This window comes from Odontesthes bonariensis, chromosome 12 (genome assembly GCF_027942865.1).
Source record: "Odontesthes bonariensis isolate fOdoBon6 chromosome 12, fOdoBon6.hap1, whole genome shotgun sequence".
In the NCBI taxonomy this organism is placed as follows: domain Eukaryota; kingdom Metazoa; phylum Chordata; class Actinopteri; order Atheriniformes; family Atherinopsidae; genus Odontesthes; species Odontesthes bonariensis.
In genome coordinates, this window is record NC_134517.1 from 22,611,147 (window position 1) to 22,632,797 (window position 21,651).

The 21,651-nt window shown below is 37.8% G+C and overlaps 1 protein-coding gene across 2 annotated transcripts in view; it reads left to right on the forward strand.

Moving 5' to 3' along the window:
• Nucleotides 1–2,834: 2,834 nt before the first annotated feature.
• LOC142396710 (potassium voltage-gated channel subfamily H member 7) overlaps nt 2,835–21,651 on the forward strand; it is a 45,921-nt gene continuing 27,104 nt past the window's right edge. For both annotated transcript variants that reach the window (XM_075479725.1, XM_075479726.1), the window contains exons 1-3: nt 2,835–3,196; nt 3,539–3,769; nt 15,031–15,186. In XM_075479725.1, coding sequence (XP_075335840.1) covers nt 3,121–3,196; nt 3,539–3,769; nt 15,031–15,186 — 463 coding nt within the window. In that variant the 5' untranslated portion in view covers nt 2,835–3,120. The remainder of the gene's footprint in view (nt 3,197–3,538; nt 3,770–15,030; nt 15,187–21,651) is intronic.

Here is a 21,651-nt window from a genome sequence, read left to right on the forward strand (position 1 = left end):
TTGTTTTTTTTAAATATACATTTCAAGCTTAATTTTTTATGTTTGGATATACTGTATATTTCATTTTGCAATCGTTTTTGGGTTTTTTTCTGCGCTGTGTAAAGTTTTGTTTCCCGTTCTTATTTCAGATCAGGTCTCAGTAACTGATAAGCACATCTCTTATTCATTTGCGATTACAACTCTCAGTATAGATACTTTCTGATTTTCTTTGTTCTTTATTAGATCATTTTCACACCTTCCAGTGTTTTCCTCCTCTATGTTCCAGCTCCCTCTGCAAACCCATGTGGGCTTATGTTTGCACTTTTGGATTCCCTGCCAGGATTAGGGTCCTCTCACATACTGATAGAACCAGTTACAAATCTGAGCAGTCCAGTGAGAGCTGATTCAACTCCTTAATGTTACAGTAGAGGAAGATTTGTATTATCGCCTCCCTTATTGACATCCCATGGAAAAGGACATAGGTAACAAGAGAGGCACGAATTTCATCTTACACTACTTGTCTCCTTGGCCATTTCCCCATCTTCCACTTTGTCCTCCCTTGTCCTCGCCCTCTTCCTTCGTGCCTTTCTGAATCCGTAGTTCCAAAGCTAAAGAAACAAACCCACGGCAATTTTATCTATTACAGGCTCTCACTGGAGTGTGAATAATTTTGACTCTCAGTGTTTCCACCTGGATAATTATGTGCTAACTGGGTTTGCTGACTCAAGTAAACAATATTGACTGCTAGGCCTTTCTAAATGAGCACATGGTGCAGGCATAGATGTATGAAGAGATTTGTTTGAAGAGTTGTGCACTAGGGGTCCATCAGATTCTAATTGTCTCTCAAAACAAGGGAGTCATGTTAGTCTAAGGAAAATTGGTGAGCTTTAGGTTAGATTGCATCATAGTTTTGAAGGATTTGCTTTTATGCCTGGTAATAGAATGCAAGCAATTGAGGAAAGACTGTAACAATACAACGAAAATGCATTACATAAAACTACTTGTGAATCCAACATGTTTCTATTCAAACCACAGACTTTGCATTTTGTCAAACAGAAAAAAAAGTGCTTGATTGGCACTGAGAACTATATGTTGAATATAAAACTCTTATAGATATTTAAAAACGTATCAACAAGAAGCAATACGATTTGGGTATATTTGCAGCAGCCAGAATTTTTGGGTTTGTCGACTCTGGAAAGAAACATATTGTTGTGCTGTGGCAGACTGTGGGAATCAGGACCTTCTCTCTTCCATGTATAGATAGAAATCTCTTATTATAAAATAAAAATGGAAAAATTATTCTTACTTTTGGGGGATTTTAATGTGCAATAATGAAAACCTAATAATGAATTATATAATCCATTTCTGCAAATATGTCCTCTGACATCATAGATACTGGATCATCATCATGCTTCTCACTTCAGCTCAGCAGTTTTCATGTCAGCAAGTGATAATGAATGCATAAAGCACAGACAGTAGAGCAGATGCAAAATCTATAATCAGATTTCAGCAGATGCTGTGGAAGAATGATGATTTGTTTTTGAAAATGTCTTCCCCAATTTACCAAAAAATAAGTAAATAAATAAAATAAGAAAAAAAATCCAAACTATTTTCTTCTCCTGTCTTCAAATGATTTGGTCATTCTCATCACAAAGACAGACAGCAACTTTATGAAGCTATTGACAGTCAAGTGCCTAAATGGACCCTGAAAGGCCCAGCACAGCTGGTGTTTTCAGCTATTCCTGAAAAGTATCTGCTTTCAAGTTAGAACTATTCTCTGAAAGACAGGAGGTCAACACAGATTCTGTATGGTATATTTTCTAATTTCATATTTTCCTAAAATTAAGAAAAGTTAAATTTGTAAAAGACTTGACATATTTTTTTTTAATAGAATTACATTGTGGAACGTCACTGAACATTTATCTTTCTTGACCAAATGTTTTATGAATCAATGGTGCTGATCAGTTTTAGAACAAGTGTTCTTTTTTAACATTGTTTGACAAGTTAAGCAACACTGCCTGTACTACATTACACGTTTATGAGGTCTTGACCTCAAAGTATAAAATATTGCATTTTCTCATATTGTGATTACATAACATGCACAAATATAATTATTTCCTCACGTGCTCAATAAAAAGGTAGTTTGTCCAACTTGGGAAATTACCCTTTGCTTTTCTCACAAGAGTTGAGCCAAAATGAGGATGAATGCCCCTACTTTGTCCATCCAGGGCAGTTGGTCCACTCCCATCATGATAAACCAAATTTTAACAAGCCTGTTTCCCATAATGTTGCACTACTTTTTAAGATCTTTTTTTTTTTTTTTTTTTTGCTAAAAGGCTTAAGAATATTCATTTATCAACCATCTACTCTTCTCTCTAGAGACATAATTCAAATCAACAGCCCTCTAGCACAAATCATAGCTGAAGTAATGTTTTAAGTAGTGCTTGCTCTTTACTTCGAAACCATTATTAATATTGTCACTAACAATTTGTGCACATTCCAAGGTGCAATCTTCACACTGTAATATGTTATATGTGCAAGTCACGCTTAGTTTCAAGAGTGCACTGATAAGACAGCCCTGTAACAATGGTTTTGGGTCTTTGATAGTGATGCGCGTTCTAATAATAGCGCAGTTTCTCCCCTTCCTTAAAGTGTCCTGGCAGTTTGTTAAGGGAAATTTGTTGTTTTTCACACGGGGCAGCATATTGTAGGCGCAAAGTCTATTCCGGTGATGTGTCGTTGCACAAGGCTGTGACACTACCGGAGATAGAGCGAACTAAGCCCGCTGGTTGCAACGTCACTCCCCTTGGCATATTAACCGCTGTCCACTGTAAGCGCCCAACACACCACGACAGAGCACGTCAGGATCGCAGCCAACCTCAACGCGAAATGCTTGGCGAACTGAATCTAACTGAAGCTATCCTCCCCGATTCCGTGCGTTTCGGCGATGAGGCATTTACATGCTCGGGCATACAAGCGGGATAAATAACTCCTCGACGAAGTAGGGAGGTCTTTAAGGTGGAAGGAGTGCTCGCGTCGAGCATGGTAAAGGAAACATTACAAAGAGCCAACATTTGCAACTTCGGGATTTACTTGTAAAGGCGCTTTTAGTGGAGGTCGTGGAATTATCTGCGCGTAAGCATGCCTGTAAGAAGAGGTCACGTTGCGCCACAAAACACCTTCCTTGGATTAATCATTCGGAAATTCGAGGGTCAGAGTAAGTATCTTCCTGATGTACAAATGCTGCTACTAGGGAATATCATGAGTGTGTTCTGACAAACAAACACTGGGATAAAGAAGATAAGTAAATGGATACAGATTTATCTCACGTTTTCCATTAAAATACTCCAGAAGGTCTATTTTTGATAAGAAAGAAAACAAAATATGTTCTCAGTTTTTGGGGACAAATCATTTACAGACTGATGATTTTTCTTTACATTATTATTACAGCAGTTTATTATTGGAGTATATTCCAAAACAGCCATTGGATACCTTTATATGTTACTGTACTGATACTATACCACAGCCTCACACGTTCTGATTTCTTCTTTTTATACAGACCGAAAATTTATTATAGCCAATGCAAGGGTGGAGAACTGTGCGATTATATACTGCAACGATGGTTTCTGTGAGATGACAGGCTTCTCAAGACCAGACATAATGCAGAAACCATGCACCTGTGACTTCCTTCATGGGGACCTTACTGACAAAGAGGCCATCGACCAGGTGTCACAGGCTGTGCTTGGTTCTGAGGAGCGCAAGGTGGAGATCACCTACCACCGTAAGGATGGTGAGTAACTGACCTGCCTCAATTGTGTGTCTATCACACCATGCCTGTGAGCTCAGAGGTATATTTTGTGACGTGCAGCTACTGAGAAAGTATCCCACCTACTGCAGCTTCTCTTATCATCCACTTCATGATGTGGCCTGTCAGTTGGCTCCTAACAATCCGTCAGTTTTAGGGTGTGCTGCCCTCATTATATCTCGGAGAGGAATGCAATGATGGCAGTCGGCTTTAAAATAACTCTATCCTGTAAGTTCATGTTGGAGCTATTCCTGTAAGCTATTGTGCGGAAGTAGACAACTTACTTTTATCTTCCACATACATTTCTTATCAAAGATTTAAACATGAAAATAGTCTCATGGTAATTTCACTTTAATTGTGAAATTATCATTGACAGTCGAGTTGGGAATTTTCAGATATCACACGATTTGATTTGAATAAGATCTTTTAGGGTTAGCGTTTGATTCAAATCAGATCTATGTTTTTTATTATTCTGTATTCAATAAATGAGTGTGGTAATTTTACAACTGTTCAAGTAAATTGTTTATAAGGAAACCAAGCTTGAAATAAAGTATATATACAAGTTTATGGAGTTTTTTTATTCAAAGGAGCAGTGTGTAGAATTTTGGGATATCTGGTGGTGAAGCTTCACTTTGCATCCAACTGAATACCATCTGCCTTTCAAACACATAGGAATAACTAGAAAAAAGAACACCAAACACGTGAAAGACTGTCTCGAGAGTCAGTCTTTGTTTTTTCTGCTCTGGTCCAATGTAGAAACATGGCAATGCAACATTCCAGAGACATTCTGAGACTTACCAATGCATTATTTTTATGAAGACATAGTAATGAGTATCCTATTGCGATGCCGTTAGTAGTACTGCCTAAATCTTGTGCACGGTACTTTAATGAGGCTGAAGCACTTATTCAGTAGTACTTTGTGTTACTTTTATTCTTGATGTGCATCATGCAATAGGTAAAAGATGGAGTACAAAAGAGTCATTGTCACCAATGTTTCAGGTCATAAATATTATAAATGATGAACACTTTTTTAAGGTTTGGTAGACTTTGGAAACAGTGATCAATGCAACAGACTTTGTAAAAAAGAAGGACACAACCACCATGATATCACCTACTCACTTGGGCCTACCCTATGAAGCCTTTTCTTCAACATTTTGGCTGCTTCCATCTTGATTTTTGTAAAAGGTGAAGTTATAAATGAGGGATGGATTTGACTGAGAGCCATGGAAACAATGCATGCCCAAAATTATGTAGCTCTACCCTAAAGCATACCCTGCTTTACTGTCTCTATAGTCTAAGTGGTGTCATAATTCACAGAATGAACATCAGGCTTTATGTAAGATATGAAACCTCTGAAGATATAAACCCATGAGGACAAGTTTACAGAATTCCCAAATACTGTAGATTGACAGGTGGAGTCTTTTTCCCCATAGGCTTCTGTACAAACAAACTTGTACTTGCCATCACAAGAGTCACACCCCTCTGCCCATCAGAAAGAATGCACATTTAAGAGACTTCCACATCGACCTGACTTTTCAAACAGAAGGCCATGTAGCCCCCTAGGCGTACCCATTATCATCTCTGGTATAACCTTAAAAAAAGCAATTTGATCTGCTGTTGTTTCTCTAAACCAGTCAAAATCACTGTAGGTGATACTTAGATCAGAATATAGCAAATGTTTGTGGGGATTTAGTGTCCCATTTGGCAGAGGTTGAAGAACACTCATGATAGACAGCAAACATTGTAAACACATTTTTGGTAGATTTTCATAAACTGTCACCAAAAAAAAAAAAGCTGGCCTGTGCAGAAGAGGATTTCAAAAACAGTAACACCCAGCATAAGGGCCAGCAGAATGCTGTGTAACAAAAGCAGCCAATCACAGGCTTATACCAACAGTCAACATTGTTTAATACAATACCTGCTGCCCTCTAGAGTTTACTATATATTTTCTTACTTTAGCGTACAGTAAGTGCTTGTTTTGCTTAAAATATTTTTAAATATAAATGATGTGATTTTTTATCTATGAAAGTTTGATGCATTTATTATTTGTATGGTTTTTTGCAGTGGATCAATGCTCTGACCAGTAAAATTGCCATACATGTGATATGTTACAGCTTAGCAGATTTGCCTAAGAATGTAAAAATGCACTCTCTTTAATGGTGAACTGGTGTTTGTCATTCATATTTAGTAAATCCCAGTCCTGTTATGAATGATGTACCGCAGAGACAGCAATCCCGAGTCAGAGAGAATTAATACAGTGGTATAAATCCCCAGATTGACCACCTCCTGCCATGCTCTCACAATGGTCAGCATGACATAACTGTGCAGAGGCAATCTGAAAGCAGTCCTTTTCGGATCAAGACCATACTTTTTTTCTTTTAAGTTTGAACCTGTCTTTGCTCCAAGAGGGGTCACTTCTGTTGGCAGTACAATAAGTTTGAAGCGATATTCCTTACTTTGTGATGACTTTCAAGGCAAGCAGAATCATCTGTATTTTATTCAAGGAGGCAAATAAGTTATATTTTATTTAATCACAATGATCCAAGGTTTTCATTTCTAACTGAGTTTGACTAGATTCTAGGCCATGGATACAAGTTCACTCTGCCATCAGCAGCAATGTTTATCATATGATGAAGTATTTTTCAGTAACTTTTTTAGTTTCCCATCCTCCCATCATGCATGTTTGTTTTCTACTGCATCGCTATACTGTCCTGTGCCTGTAATGTTTTAAGAGTGAAGGATGAGAGCAACAAAAACCTTCTAACACTAGCATTGCTCCCGGTCTCTTGACAGTCCTCCCTGGTGTGCATCACAACTTCAAGACACAACTCTTAATACTCCTCAGAGGAATTTACAGTGAGCATGTGTGCTCATGAATAAAGATGTCAGAGCTGACAGTGCAGTGACTGGGAATGAGCAGCTTACAGAGTAAATGCATTAAACTGGTATGGAGGACACAATCCATGCGCTCCACACGCTAAAGGGGAATGAAAGACTCATGTCATCCTTGAGAGCAATAGACCTCTTGATTCCAGACAGTCAACAAAGTGAAGCTGCTGGGTGGAAAAAATTATTTCTCCATGTGTACCCTTCTGAAAGTGTTTCAAATTATCAGTTTGAATGCAAATCAGTGAATCCTTTGTATTAAAACCCCCATTTTCCATGTAGTATGTTACAAACCATCAAATTAACGTTTTTTAGCTCAGACAGGTTACCAGTGTTGTGTTTCTCCCTTTTTAACACAAGGGACTCACTCATTTTCAATATCAATTGAATAACCACCTCTTTTTGTGGCTTTTATTTCACCTTCTAGATGAATTGAAATGTGAAGGTTTGGGTTGTTTTCCTGTGCAGTGGAATAGTACAGTTGGAAATCTTAAAAAGGGAGGTTTGAATATGATGAAGCCCATGTGACATTAGGAGCAACAAAGCTTTGGCTTTTTTCACTGAAAAGGCAAAAAAGTTAAGCTGCTTATGCCTACGCTTAGAAATTAAAAGTAATGGAAAAATGGGGGAAAACTGTGGGAACACAACAAAACCTTTTGCACAAGGACATTTTCTTTTGATTTATGTGTCCCACTCTGTGTGAACAACGAAGACAGGTTGTGCGAGAAGATGCCACACATACCGTCTTCCTCCAGCGTGAATACATAATCAATGAGATAAAGGCTTTTCCTTGATGGCTTTGTAAAGCTATCCTATTCCACAGGGTGTAATAATACTTTGTACCTGAATGAGTCTTAACAAAAGGAAGCTGACACCGTGGAGCAGGGAGAAGCTAAATGGATAATGGCTACATAACAGGGGCAGCTCAGCAAACCATGCTGAATGATCTGGGACATGTGGTGTGCGTGGGTGCAGGGTTTCATAGGTGACTCCCTATCAAGGGGGCTGAAGGGCCATGTGGCCCTGCTGAGGGTTTCATCGCAGGGGAGTCAGGGGACAAGGGACACAGAGTGCATAAGGTGTGCTGCAGGACACTTGGATGACTGCACTTTTAAAGAACACATTTTTCATCATGCTCAGCCTTCTTTAGTGTCTTGCACTTTAGTTTCCCTCATCTGGTTTCATATGCTAGAGTGAAATCAGCTCCGCAAGCAGATATATCAAGTTGTACATTGCACAAAGTAAGATTGAAAATATGGACAGCACGCTGTAACCCAAGCTCATTACTAACAGACAATGAATATCAGCTTCAGTACTGGAAAATTTGTATTGAGGTGTGGATAACGCCCATAGTCAGATGTGAAACCATTTTTTTTTTTGGCCATGAGATAAACAAGCACATAAAAAGCAAAAAATATCTCTATTTGTAATGAAGGTTTAATCCATGGACTACTGTGTCATCTCATGAGATTCTTGCACTTGGCAATTTGAAGAAGAGTATCATGAATTGATGAATAAAAACTAACTGAAATGCTGGAGCTGCAACTGCTAGTTATCCCTGATGGTTCTGAAGACACTGATTGAAGATGAAAATAGGCCAGGCTGTGTAGCTCACAGCAGCCTCACTGAGGCGAGATATTGCCACAAGCCTCAAGGACTCTAAACAAAGGGTTAGCTTGCATGGCCTCTCCCTCTATGCCAGAGCCCTCGTGGGCAATGCCCTAGTAATGTTGTGTATTGGCTTAAGCAGAATAACCCTTAAACAGAAACATGCCAGATTTCATTATACAAGGCCTGCTACAGGGCAGTAGTTGTAGGGCTGTGTTTAAAAGCTGCAGTGGTGGAGAGTGCCCCGGGTGGAGGACACAAACACAAAAATCAGTGTTCGATTATGCTGCTCAAAGCAGATCAGCTCTTGCAGATTAATATGAGGCTCTGATGCATCAAAATCATAAAGCTTTTCTTTTTTAAATGAGATTTAAATGTGCTCCACTACACAGATATAAGCCCATCTATGCGTCTTTAAGACACCTTGCTATTTCACCACAACTCTGTTTGACCTGTAAGACATTATTGTAATAGAGTCCAGAGGATCACTTGATTAAGCAGCAAAGGTTTAATAATTGATGATGGAAATGGAATCTGCAGTAATGAAATTTCCATCATGAAAAGGGAGCTAGTCTTAATTCATTCTTATTCATTCATTCAAGCAGGTGTAAATAACATTTCTTGGCTCACAGGGAAACACTGTAGAAATGTCAGGGAATGAATGGACATTCTCTCCCTCACCAATACAAGCTGCTACACTGTCAAGGATGTTAACTATATCAAACAGCTATGACCATGATGGAATGATATAGTGTGTCAGTGAGGTGTTTTGGTAAAGACCAGAAAGATTGAAGTCCCTGAAACTTAAATAGTGAGTAGTCCTCAATTTTATACATACTCGACACTATGGTTCATTTTAAGCAACAGCTCAAGTGCATAAATTTACAAGGCCAGAGGTTACTTGTGTGAAATGTAAATGTAAATTAAAACCTAAACAAGTGAGTAATCCAAATACCTCCATGCAGTCAGAGAGAAATAAAAACATTGCTATACACAAATGGACAAAAAGAGCATATTTTCATAATCATTTGACAAATCATATGCCATATTTACAAAAAATAAGTATATTTGATGAAGTGTAATATTTCTGGTTGCATTTGTAAGCTTAAACTGACACCAGTTACGCTAACTAAATCCACTGCCTGTACAAAAACAACCCTGTTTGGAATGGGCTGATCCCCTGGCCGACATACAGTATTATCTCATTAATATTTCATTACTTTATTCAATCATCCAATCATCATGGAATTTCCATGTTACTGCCATTTTATGGTATTAAAAGGGATGTAACCCTCTTCATCTTCGCCTGTTCATAAAAATACTGGACATCAATTTTGTATAGATTGCTATGCTACAGAAGTTACAAAATGATGTATATCACAGAAATTCTCCTCCTAAAAGCTGCCACCGATATTTTTACTAGAGCAAAATGTACTTGGATTTAAGATTGAAGTGATTATTATGTTGACTAATTTTATCACTGGAGTAGCATGCAGTTAAGGAGCATTACAGACAAATTGAAGTTTGTGTGTCATTGTGGGGCAAGAAAAGTAACTGAAACTATTTGAAGACTGCAGCAGTTGTAATTAACGTTACCGTAGCCCTTATTATCACTCACACAGTACACGGAACTATCCTGTGAGAGGACACCAAAAAGAAACACATGGTAACATAACAACATTAGATGTCTCATAGTGTTGCATTATGACACCTTTACAGAGGTGGCGCAGAACTGATCCTTTCCTTCACCAAGACTACACCTGTGGTAGCCTTATGTGACCACTGTAGTTTGTCTGTTTGCTCGCAAAATTATGAAAGAACTCACCACTCAAATTTCATGAAACTTGTGGGAGAATGGACTGAGGAAGAATTGAAATGGAATTATGGCATGTATATGATTTACACTGATCAAAAAACGTGTAATACAGCATAGCCTTTGGTGAAGGACATGCCTACTGCTAACACATGTAAACGTTTTTTTCCATAGCCAGTTTAGAGCTCATCCTAGCGGTCACAGGGTGAGAAAAGATTACCAGTGATCCACTGGACCAACACAGTGACAACCAACCATATATGCTGACATTTGCTATCACTTTAGACAGAGAAAACTGTCTAGATTGATGGTAGGAGTAAACTCGTGCAGACATGGGGAGAACATGATAACTCAGAGTAAGAAGGTCCCCAGTCTAAATCTCAGCTGGGGTCTTTCTGTGTTAAGGTGACAGCGCCAGCCACTGCTCCACTGTGCCACTACCTTCAACATGTTTATAATCCTAACTATATTATGTTTGGTTAGGCAGAAAAGGTGAATTCATGGTGCTTTCCTGCTGTCACTGAAGTCTTCATGACCCATCATCAGATGCTTTGCTATAAAGCTTATGCAATTGTGTTGGTGTGATAAGCCAAGTTAAGCTCACAGCACTTACAGAGCAGCTCATTGGTGGGTCTATGTCTAAGATACTCCAACACTTTAGATGATTGTGGGAGGTTTTTTTTTAAGCCTTTGCTGTGTTGGGTCATAGTAAGTGATTTCTTTTATAATCATTGATATTGATCAGATCCATTAGTTGCACCAGCTTTTATGTACCAAATGTTTTTAAATGCTTCTTTTTATATTATTTTAGAATGGCTCACCCAAACAACAAGAGTGAGCGAACAAGTTGTACACCTCAGCTCCAGTCAAATAGTAGATCCAGTGGAATACAAACTATTGTTATGATCCCAGCTGCCAATGGGGGAGAAGCAGGGTACACCCTGAAACAGGTCACCAATCCATCACAGAGACGAACAATCATCCATGTCCACACTCGCTCTTAAGGTCAATTTAGAAACACCAATTAACTTAACAAGGAGGTTTTAGGACTGTGGGTAAGAGTTGAGTTCTTGATGAGAACACATGAGAGCTCCACACTTATGGCTGGGACTGGCTCCAAACCATGAACCTTCAGCTGCGACATTACAGTGTATGCACAGGCAGAGCGGAGAGGAGCAAACATGTCAACCAAGTGGGAACAACTGGAAACAGCATGACAAAGGCATATCCAATTGACTTAAACTGATCAGTTTACATGTCAAGTATGAAATAGATTCCTGTCTAGAAACTTAATTTGGTAAGTCAGGCAAGATATGATAATGATCAAACCATGAGTGTGTTCCCCGTTAAGGGCATTAATATGTTATAAAGCTCCTTTCCCGTGAAAGTTTTTTTTTATGGAAGTAAAAAAAAAAAAAAAAAAAAAGCGAAATAGATAGATGTCCAAATCCTTTTCCATTTTTAACTCTGTGCTCCAAATAGAGGCATAGTATAGAGAATCACAATAGGTTGCAAACAGGTCAAATTAGAAATTGAAAATCCCTTCTCAATGACTGTGGAAAAAGCCTAAAGCTTCTCATTAAATTGTCTGAGAGCTTCACTTCAACTGGAAATTATCTCTGCCAATGTCATTTGTTACTCAGCGGGTGGTAGCACAACACATCTGGATAATGGGATCCTCCCATCTGAATTCCGTTTTTTTTTTCAGATATTGTGTGCCTTAAATGTAATTTATAATCTCGATTTGATTTTTATCCCTTGTACAATCACACAGTGTAAGACAATAACATTTATTTTTTGCTCTCGTGATTGTTTTCAAGCTTCCCATCTAAATCTGCTATGATCTCCAGTTAAGTATCTTGGAATGTGGGGCTGTGCAGTTAATCTAATTGCATATATGATTATGAGTTTGTATTCTAATTATTATGATAACAAGATAATGAAGGAAAACTGATTATTGTGCTGCATTCCATTTAGCAATGATGTTCCCAGTTTAGCCTTTTTCTTTGGCAACAGACTTTTTTATTTGTATTTTTTCTGATGAACATTTCTGCATTGTTCATTCAGAATAAATGAAAAGGATATATATTGAGATAAAAATCAATTCAGCTTTAGGTTATGGCCCCAGGAGACTCCTTGGTTGGTAAAGATAAAAAAGAAGATGGACGCCACAGTTGTTCTTAAGCAGTGTCTTTGGCCGCTTTTCTTCAGGCTGATCACATGGCTCAGTACCTCAGACTTTAGGTGCAGGAATGAAATATCATCCCTATTCCACTCAAAAAATGTTCTGCTTGTTTACCAGAATAAGAGCACACTTGTAAGTTCACATAAATAATAAAGATTACGATGATTAGGCTGTATTTTCATCTCAAATTTAGTAATGCACAGTATGTGCTCATGCAACTTCATACATTAGTTAGAAGAAGCTTTCCTTTCATCCCTTTTTCTGTAGAGGTGACATTCAGCAGGAGATCAGATGAGAAGGGACCCCTATAGCTTAGCCTTTAAGCATGACCATTGTTTCCCCATCTGTTAAAGTAAACCACAGCACAGAAATCTTTTCCCTGAATTTATCATCTTGGCTGCACACAGAGCTTTAGGCTTGTGCAATAATACTAAATCCCTGTTGTTATTAACACTAACTGTGGCAACTAAAGTAGTATATATTAACTTTATTACTGTTTTTCAGATTTCAGGTATGTGTTACAGTATTTCACATTACCTTGTTGTTTTTTTCAAGTTCTTACCTTTAATATTAATAGACTATGCAATTGTCAATCTCTATAACTATAACATGAGAAAGAATTGTAGTGTGTCAATATTTAGCATTGAAATCTTTCCGCTGTTTAGAAAGAAGAGTGAATTTATATGCTTTCGGCTGCATTTAGAGAACTTAAGCTATTTATATTTTAATGGGCTGTTCACTGGTCTACTCAGATAACCTCTAGTTGAGTAGCTGTGGTGCATACCAAATGTGCAAAATTGCCCCTCAACAGCTGAGGCTCCAGTTCAGCTCCCAGTCAGCCGGACCTCTGCAGCATGTCATTCTCTTGCTCTCCTCCCACGCACTTCTTGTCAATCTCTACAGCTATGGCAACATGCCAAACAAGAGAAAAAGGGAACTTTAGAAAACCCCCAACTGATAAGTGACAATTAACCTTTCAGCATCTTTTTATTTTTACATATAAACAACTAAATTTACCTTTACCTTACTCTGTATTCAGGATAAATCTATATTTACTGCAGGGAAATGGCATGTCTCACTCTATCTACAGCCACTCAACATTAAGTTGGATCTTACATTTCTGTCAATGTACTCGACCATACTGTTGAGTGATGTACAAAATATGCTAAAGCAGAAATAAAAGAGTGTGTGGTTAGAATTCTGACAATACGAGAAATACGTTGTGCTGTTTGTGATAAATATGTGCACGGCAGTGGCGAGCCCCGAACAGACAGGGGTTTCCTCGCCGTTAAGACTCAACATATTGAATACTGTGATCACAATGTTCCCAATTTTGTTCCAGCGGGAGGATTTTGTTGGACGCATTTACTTTCTCCACTATCGAGAATAAAAACATCAGTGAGAGTTCATATTTTCAGGAACCACTTTCGCACTTTACAACCACCTACTTTTATGGTCTCAAACCGACAAACAGTTCAATGCAAGTTTCAAAAGAAAAAAATTATTTTCTGAGGAAGAACATACAGCCCCCCTGCCCTGTTAGCACCGCTCTCCTGCTTTATTATGAAACAAAGAGGGGCACCCCTGACACCAGGCAAGATGTAGTTCACACCTGCTGGTCATTTCATCCTCATACAGCATATGCAGCTGTGTGTTGCCTCAGTTCGCTTGTTATAGTCAAAGCATTGAATTTGACCTCTTCTCAAACATGAATGTCTCCATCTTTGGTGTCTTCCATCTCATTAAAATCACATAATCATATTTTTTGTATTGACGATGCATCATTATTGCTTGGAGTTTTTCATTCCTTCCAACAGAACTCTGGCATGTTGAGGCAGACCAGGCTTGTTATATTTAGTCGGACAGCAAGTCTACTGCTAATGAATGCTGCTGGCAGGGTGTCTGTGAGCCCAGAGGAAACTACAGGGAACACTAGTAATATGTGTCCTCTGTGCATACGAGCAACACAACAACCCAGACAGAATGACAGACAGACGTACATACAGAGAACGACAAAGGAACGGTTTTACCATCGCTGCTGTTTTCATAACTCAGTCCCACATGGTATATGCCAATGTTATTTATATAATCTCTAAAAATATCCAAATATCCCCTCAAGTTTTATAGATAGAAAGAAACACTATTAAGAAACCTTCTGCTCATTATGTCACCTTAGCAGTGCAGTATAATAGCTGTTTTGCTGTTTAGATTTCAGTGGTTTGAAAGTTTACTGTTATTTTCACAGGTATCAATAGCTTTTGCTAATACAACTATATTCTTGGGTTTGTGTTCCCTTAAATGAACTCATATTTGTCTTTTTATATGTAATACTAAATCATGTTGTCCACAATGTGCTGTTCCTCAACTTTTATTTTAAAGAAACGTCTGCCAGCATAGTTATTTGCCTGGATTAGGCACACACACATGAACACACATACTGGAGTTGTACACTTTAAAAACCTCAAGGCATACTTATTTTATTCTAACAGTTTTATTTGTTCTGACATGCAGGCATTGACCTTTAAATAAGGGCAAGTTTTCCCAACATTTGGGTTAAATCAGAGGCAGGTGTTAGTTATTTTAACAAGTCTGTTTAGTCAGTATTGTAAATAACGGTTTCTGCAATCACTTATCATACGTACTGTGATTATTTTTATTTTTTTTTGTTGATAATCCTTTCTGAAACAGACTATTCGCAGTTTTAGCGATGGAATAATAAAGCGCTTTGGCACTGACTCTGTCTCTCTCTTTCAGGGTCTGACTTTCAGTGTAATACTCACATAATCCCAGTGAAGAATGAAGAAGGCGTGGTGATGATGTTTATCTTTAATTTTGATTACGTCATGGACGAGGGAAGTGACCACTCTGCAGAAAATATAAGCCCCACATCCCCCACAAAGTCAGATCAAAGTGAGTATTCGACATCAGCGAGAAACTGCATGTGTCATGATGTATTTTCTTTGTTTTACCAGTTTCTAAAAGAAGACATTGCTATATGTTTGTTGTCATGAAATTGTTGAAATCTGTTGACATCTCGATTACTTGTTATTTTTTAAAATAAGTGTTTCCACACCAGGGCGGTGTGTACAAATCTGACTAAATCATCGTTAGCCAACCGTGGATGTGGACACTCCCCTAAAAAGTAATTTCATATAGTAATATTGACTACAGTGCACCACAACTACACATGATAATGAAAGCAATAGCAAACAAGAGGCAATGTTTTACCAAATGTTTGAGATGCTCATCAATAAAGTACAAAAAATTTTATCTGTTTTATTACCAAGTCTCAGTTCTATAATCATCTCATACAAGCAATAAACTTGATTATTTTGCAGTAAAAGGACTGTGCATGAATTAAAAAAAAAAAAAGTACCAATAAGAGAAAGCTTACACATATCGGTAGTACCAGCTTAGGAACGTCAAAAGATCAGCCAGGGGGGAACAGATGTGCAGATGATCATGGTATGTTTGTTGTTTTAACAAGCAACCTTTGGAACCCTATACTAGTTAATTAAAACAATATCATCTTACTAAAAGCATGGTTTGAAGAATGCACAAGGGTTGCACATTCTGTCATTATGAATATCTTTTGTATGTAGGAAAAGGCATCTGCAGGGGTTTTTCTGTGTACGCATCGTTTCTTCATTTACACCTTGGATTATCCATCTACAAGAATTTCACTAACAAAACTAAAGAATTGTGCCACGATTCCACCAGTAAAATCCTGTGTGACCATGTATCTTAGATATGCATTTGTTACTTTTTATATTTTTCATGATAAACCTGCACATGTTGTGTGAGATGGTACCAATCCTAAAACAAAGACCTCCTCACTTCTTTGCAAAGTGCCTGAATGTAATAAATGAAAATGAGAAAATTGCAAAAAAAGAGTTTGTTCCCTTTTTTCTAAAGTGTAAGTTTTGGGCATGTTGCCCGCATCTGTTACTCTAAACATTGTGAATTATTTTCTTAACGAGCATAATGCAGTTGACATGCACAGGAATAACAAACGCCATGTGCATGCAAGAAGGGAACAGTCTGCTTACGTAATTTTGTCTTGTTGAAAATGTTTCGTTATTTGTCTCTTTTAATGGTTTCTTGGGAGAGCAGCATTTCTTCGTTTTTATTTGGATGCCTGTCTGGTGGTGTAAATGTCAATGAAATACTGATTCTCTCTGGTTTGACGTACTCAGTATCTTCTCTCTGAACATAGCTCTTTTGTCTTCTTTTCTCTGTATGAATTCGTCCAAGGCTCTGACATTCATAGTGCATGTATGTATGCCCGTATTTGCCTGTCTAACGTTGCTAATCAGAGATGATGACTTGTGACGGTGTTTCACGAAGGGAACCTGTGGGTAAATGAGAAAGATGAACATATGATGTGACTTCAGATCAGTAGATTCAAAGAGACAAAGTCTTGACTACATTTATAGTATGACCTTAACATTGTCTTTATCTTTGAGCCGAAGGTAGCAGCAAAACAAAAATCAATTTAACTCTATACATGGTTGTTATTTGGTGCCCATTCATTTTCATTGAAGCTGCATACTATTGGACTATAGATGTCCTTTTTTTTCCACATTAACCATTTTAAAACCATATAATCATTATTGCTACCGTTGTTTTCTTACAGAATTTAGAGCAAAACTATTGCAGACAACAAAAACTGGCTCCAGCGATAGAGGTGTAAATCTGAAGGTATCACAGAAAGTAATTTGTTAGCTTTCTTGGGGTCTTGATGTGATTGAAAATTGATTCTTGATTTAAAACTGATTCAAAACAATTTGGTACAAGAGTATTCATTTTAGGATCTTCTCAATGACAGTGTACAAGAAAGCAGAGAGGAGCTAGACATAACAGTACATTTTATGTAAGCTTAAGGAGTTTTTATATTTAAAAAGGTTACATCAAATGCTCACAATACAGATACTGTTCAAATAAAATTGGTGGGCTCATATTGGAAAGCTTAATTTACTGTTTCTGATTGTGGATATTATTTCTTCTCCCTCAACTGAAGTTTCAAACTACCTGAACCAAAACTAAATGCTGATGTAAAAGTACTGCAGATGTGGGCAACATTTTCTCTTTGGTACAGAGCTCCATACCACCTTGTCCCCCTAAAGAATAAAACTGGTTTCAAATAAGTGGGAACAGGTAGCCAAACAAAAGACACCGATACCCCCCCTGCGCATAGACATTGCATGCCTGTGTTCATGATTTATGAATCAGTGAGATTGTTTATTTAGTTTTATAAATGATTTATAGGATTTCCATGCGGCCCCTTTTTTCCTGTTAACAGAAGCGAGCTCTGTAGTGCACAATTGAGGGAAGATGTGTCCTGTGGCGTCACAACAGGCTGTATTGAAATAGTGTAGGTTGATGGGATACCGTATTCCATGAAAGATGTCCTAAAGGAGTGTTAAACAAGTTGATGGAACGGAAAAGCCCCATTAGAATCTCTCTAATGAGTCATGTCAAATGAATCATGTCAGTTCTTTTTTTCCCAGAATACTGTAGAATCCAAACTGCACCCAAATGCTTGCCTTCTTTCAAGACTGATTGTGTTTCCTCATTAATTTCTTGCTTCTCCATTAATTGGACACTCAACTCTGAGTGCTAATTTTAGCTGCTAGTGACTGCTAGTGTATGCTGCTGCCCCCACAACTTCAAATAGCCTAGTCTGAAAGACATTAAATGCAAGTGGAAAACCAACTTTGCCAAAGGAACTAAACAACATTAAAATGATCAGAAGTTGTAAATTATTTGTAAGTCTTAGAAATTAAGAAATGCAACGCTTATGCAACACTTTTTCCCATATATCCTTAAAAGGAACTCGAACTAATATAACTGTTACGACTTTATTAGATTAAGATTGAGATGTATAAATGTGCTGCTTTTGTTGTTTGAATCGCATTGCATTGTGGGCTGTCATGTCAATGAAATAGAGTTGCCCAAGTCTCTGGAATCTGCTGTGAGATAAACAAGACCTCTCTGCAGCCTTTTCAGTTTGAATCTGAGTGAAACAAAAGTGGTGAAGACAACATTGAATAAATTACTAGAAATGTACTCCAGAATTGAAAATATCAGAAAGGTGTAAAAAAAAAAAAAAAACTAAACTAGGGCCAAACTCTATGGTGTCTTTGCAGCACCTGAGACCTCCATCTTCTGTCATCAGTTGTTCAAGGTAAGCTCACCGTGGTGACAGGAGAGGGTAAGGACAATGTCAGGCTGGTTTATACAAAGACTTTGGGGGCTGCTTAGTTAACTGAGATCTGATCTGAAGTAGTCACTCAAGACGTATTTGGGGATGCATTGGAAAGTCAGGTGTGAACACATGTCCACTTGTTATCGGATCACTCAGGACACATGTTAATGTCAAATGTGAACAGGCCATCGGTCCCTTGTCAATGCAACAAATCCATCCTTACAATATCGTGCTTGAAGGAGCTGTTTTCTGTTTTCTTGAGCTTTGCGATTCTGAGTTAACTCACCATCCTACAGGATATGATGTGGGAGATGATAACAGGCATGAAATTTTGCTGACCTCTGTGGTAAAAACTAATGGGAGTTGCTATTTCCCATTAGAGCTACAAATGTGTTCAATGCATCAGAGATGTGGCTGCAGGTGTTTTGGAAGCTGTCTTTGCTCCTTTTCTTATTGTCAGAAAATCTGTGAAGACTCACTTTGCCTCCTATGTTGCCTTTCGACTGGAAACTACAATGAAATGTAACACCGAGGTGGTATTGTATTGATTGCTTTACAGCTGATTGGTCAAAGATGTAAGATTGTTGTGATCATGTCTCCAGGGGAGTCCTATAAGGCCTATAAGTCTCGTTACTCCGGTTTCCTTTTTAAAATCAAAATTCTCTCGGGTTAACAGACCTTTAAGACAAAGAAATAGAGCAGTGCCAGAGGAAAAATTCAGGCTCGACACTGCCTTCAGAAACTAAATATAGCTTATTTTTGTTTGTTTTGCTTTGTGTTTTATCATTAGAGAGAGCATTTTCAGACTACCAAGCCCTTCATTTTGCTGTAGCAGCCTTTAAAAGCAGATTTTTGGACATAGTAAAGCTAATTACTATCTGCGGCTGACAGCAGGAGCTGGAACAAAACTGAGTCTGCCAGAGAGTAATGCCTGATTTTCTGAGCTGCCATCTTGAACACACCTTTCATGTTCAGCCTGACTTCAAAGTATCGAACTCTTAACTAAATCCCTCGTATTCTGAATTATAACCAGCACAGAGAGATATGATTTTACAGATCAATCCTTAGCTGAATGTGTATAATGCCTTATACAATATGGTAATCAACACTGATAGAGGAACTCTTTTGAAGTCTTGATCATCATGCTCACACTCATTGTAGTCTTCTGTTTTAGAGTTATGCCTTCTTGACTCATTTTGCTGAAAATGCTGAGGTCTTTGATGTTAAAACTCCTCACCCAAAACCCTGCAAGTGAACAACTGTTTTATTCTATGGAATATTTTAAATAAATGATGAGCAGAACAGAGTGCTGGAATGTCAAACATACAACTTTAGGCTCAGCCAAATCACTGCTTATGTTGTGTTATTCCACCTTAATGGTCTCATGCTGTATATTTTCCACTTACACTCACTGAAGATGACCTTAAGATTCTCCTTCACTTGAAACAGCAACTTGCTTCGAGCTCAAGGGACACAATCCATTAAGGTTCAGCAGAGCTCCATGTATTTGGAAGTAGCCATTCACACTCGCGGCAAAAGACTATAAATATATATATATACTCTATATATACATATATATTTATATATGTATGTATCTTGGGATGGTTAGGTCTACATACATACATTTCCCTCCAAATCCTTTCATCCAGGTAATGAGATAAAAGACAGTTAAGTTCGGTTCTGAGCCTTTCTCGGGTAAGCCTCTTTTGACTGAAAACTCACATGAGAAATTTTTAATGCCCCACATGAGTCACTGGGATCACATGACAGTTGTGCATGAATTATGTGAATTTGTTTGAAAATGTCTCTGCATGGATGTCAAGACTGCACTGTGAGCTGCTTATAATCTTCTTCTGTAGAGATTTCAACAAATTTATTGCAACAACATCTTGTTAAAACTCTGAATCATCGCACAATGAACCGAAAAAAAAAAACACATTTAATTATACAGACCTTGTGCAAAAGGATTGACTGTCCAGCAAACCTAAGGTGGATTGTTTATCCCTATGTGTTTAAAACCCAGCAACACGTGGCTATCCATAACACTTTAAACTGTATTATTGTCAGATTTTTTTATTACTTCATGACAGTGGCACACTGTTTTATTTAAAATAGAGAGGCCCAGGAGGATCAGCTGGCTGAGCAGCCGTCCAACGTACAGAAGCTTAATGTCCTTGTCACAGCAGGCGTTTAACCGTATATTATCCTCTTTGCTCTGCCGGCTTTCTAGTCTGTAGACGTAGTCAAAGTTATCATCCATTTCAATGTAGTGGAATGCTAAGATGTGAGACATTCATGTGAGAAAACCAACATCCCAGAGATTAAGCTGTGTTGTAAGAACCAATGGGCTCAAAATTCTCCATCATGGTATGTAGGACTTAGAGTCAGACCAGACTCTAGACGTAAAGGTTCATGTACTTCGGTTAATCTAAGATATGTAGAACATTATCTTCATCGTTAAATAAGTAAATAATAAAGTATTTTATTTGAATATCTAGTTTAATTGGGTTATTTTTATCTACATTTATCCATCAATCTATTCATGTTCTATACCTGCTTCATCCAATTCAGGGTTGCAGGGGGGCTGGTGCCTATCCCATCTACCATTGGACTAGAGGCAGGGTGCACCCTGAACAGGTTTACATTTATGGTGTTCGAAAATATTATGATGTTTTAGGTCATACCATAAGAAATTTATACATTTTCAAAATGTTCAGGGTGCTGTACAACATCACCATAGATACTGATCAATTGCCAGCTACTTCTAGGATAATGTCATGTAAAGTAACAGCATGTTTACTTGGTTAGCAGCAGACTTGAACACAAATTTACTGTAATTACCTACACAATAAATCTGAGTAAGTTTTACTGGCCCTTTAACAAAGTGCATGAATGACCAATTTTTTTTAAAAGTATTTAGACAAAAATCAATTAATCAAATCTGATAGATATTTCAGGAACGTAAACATTTTTAAATCAACTCGCTACATTACTGTGTATTAATAGTGCAGTGCAAGAATAACACTTTTATCAGAACTTAATGTTAAAACAGATTTTTTTTGGTTCCTGTCAGGTTTTCCCACATATTCTGTATGAATGAATGCAGCTTCTTCATGTTTTGTTTTGACTTTGAGGACAGTAAGCAGATATGTCCCATATGGCCTAAC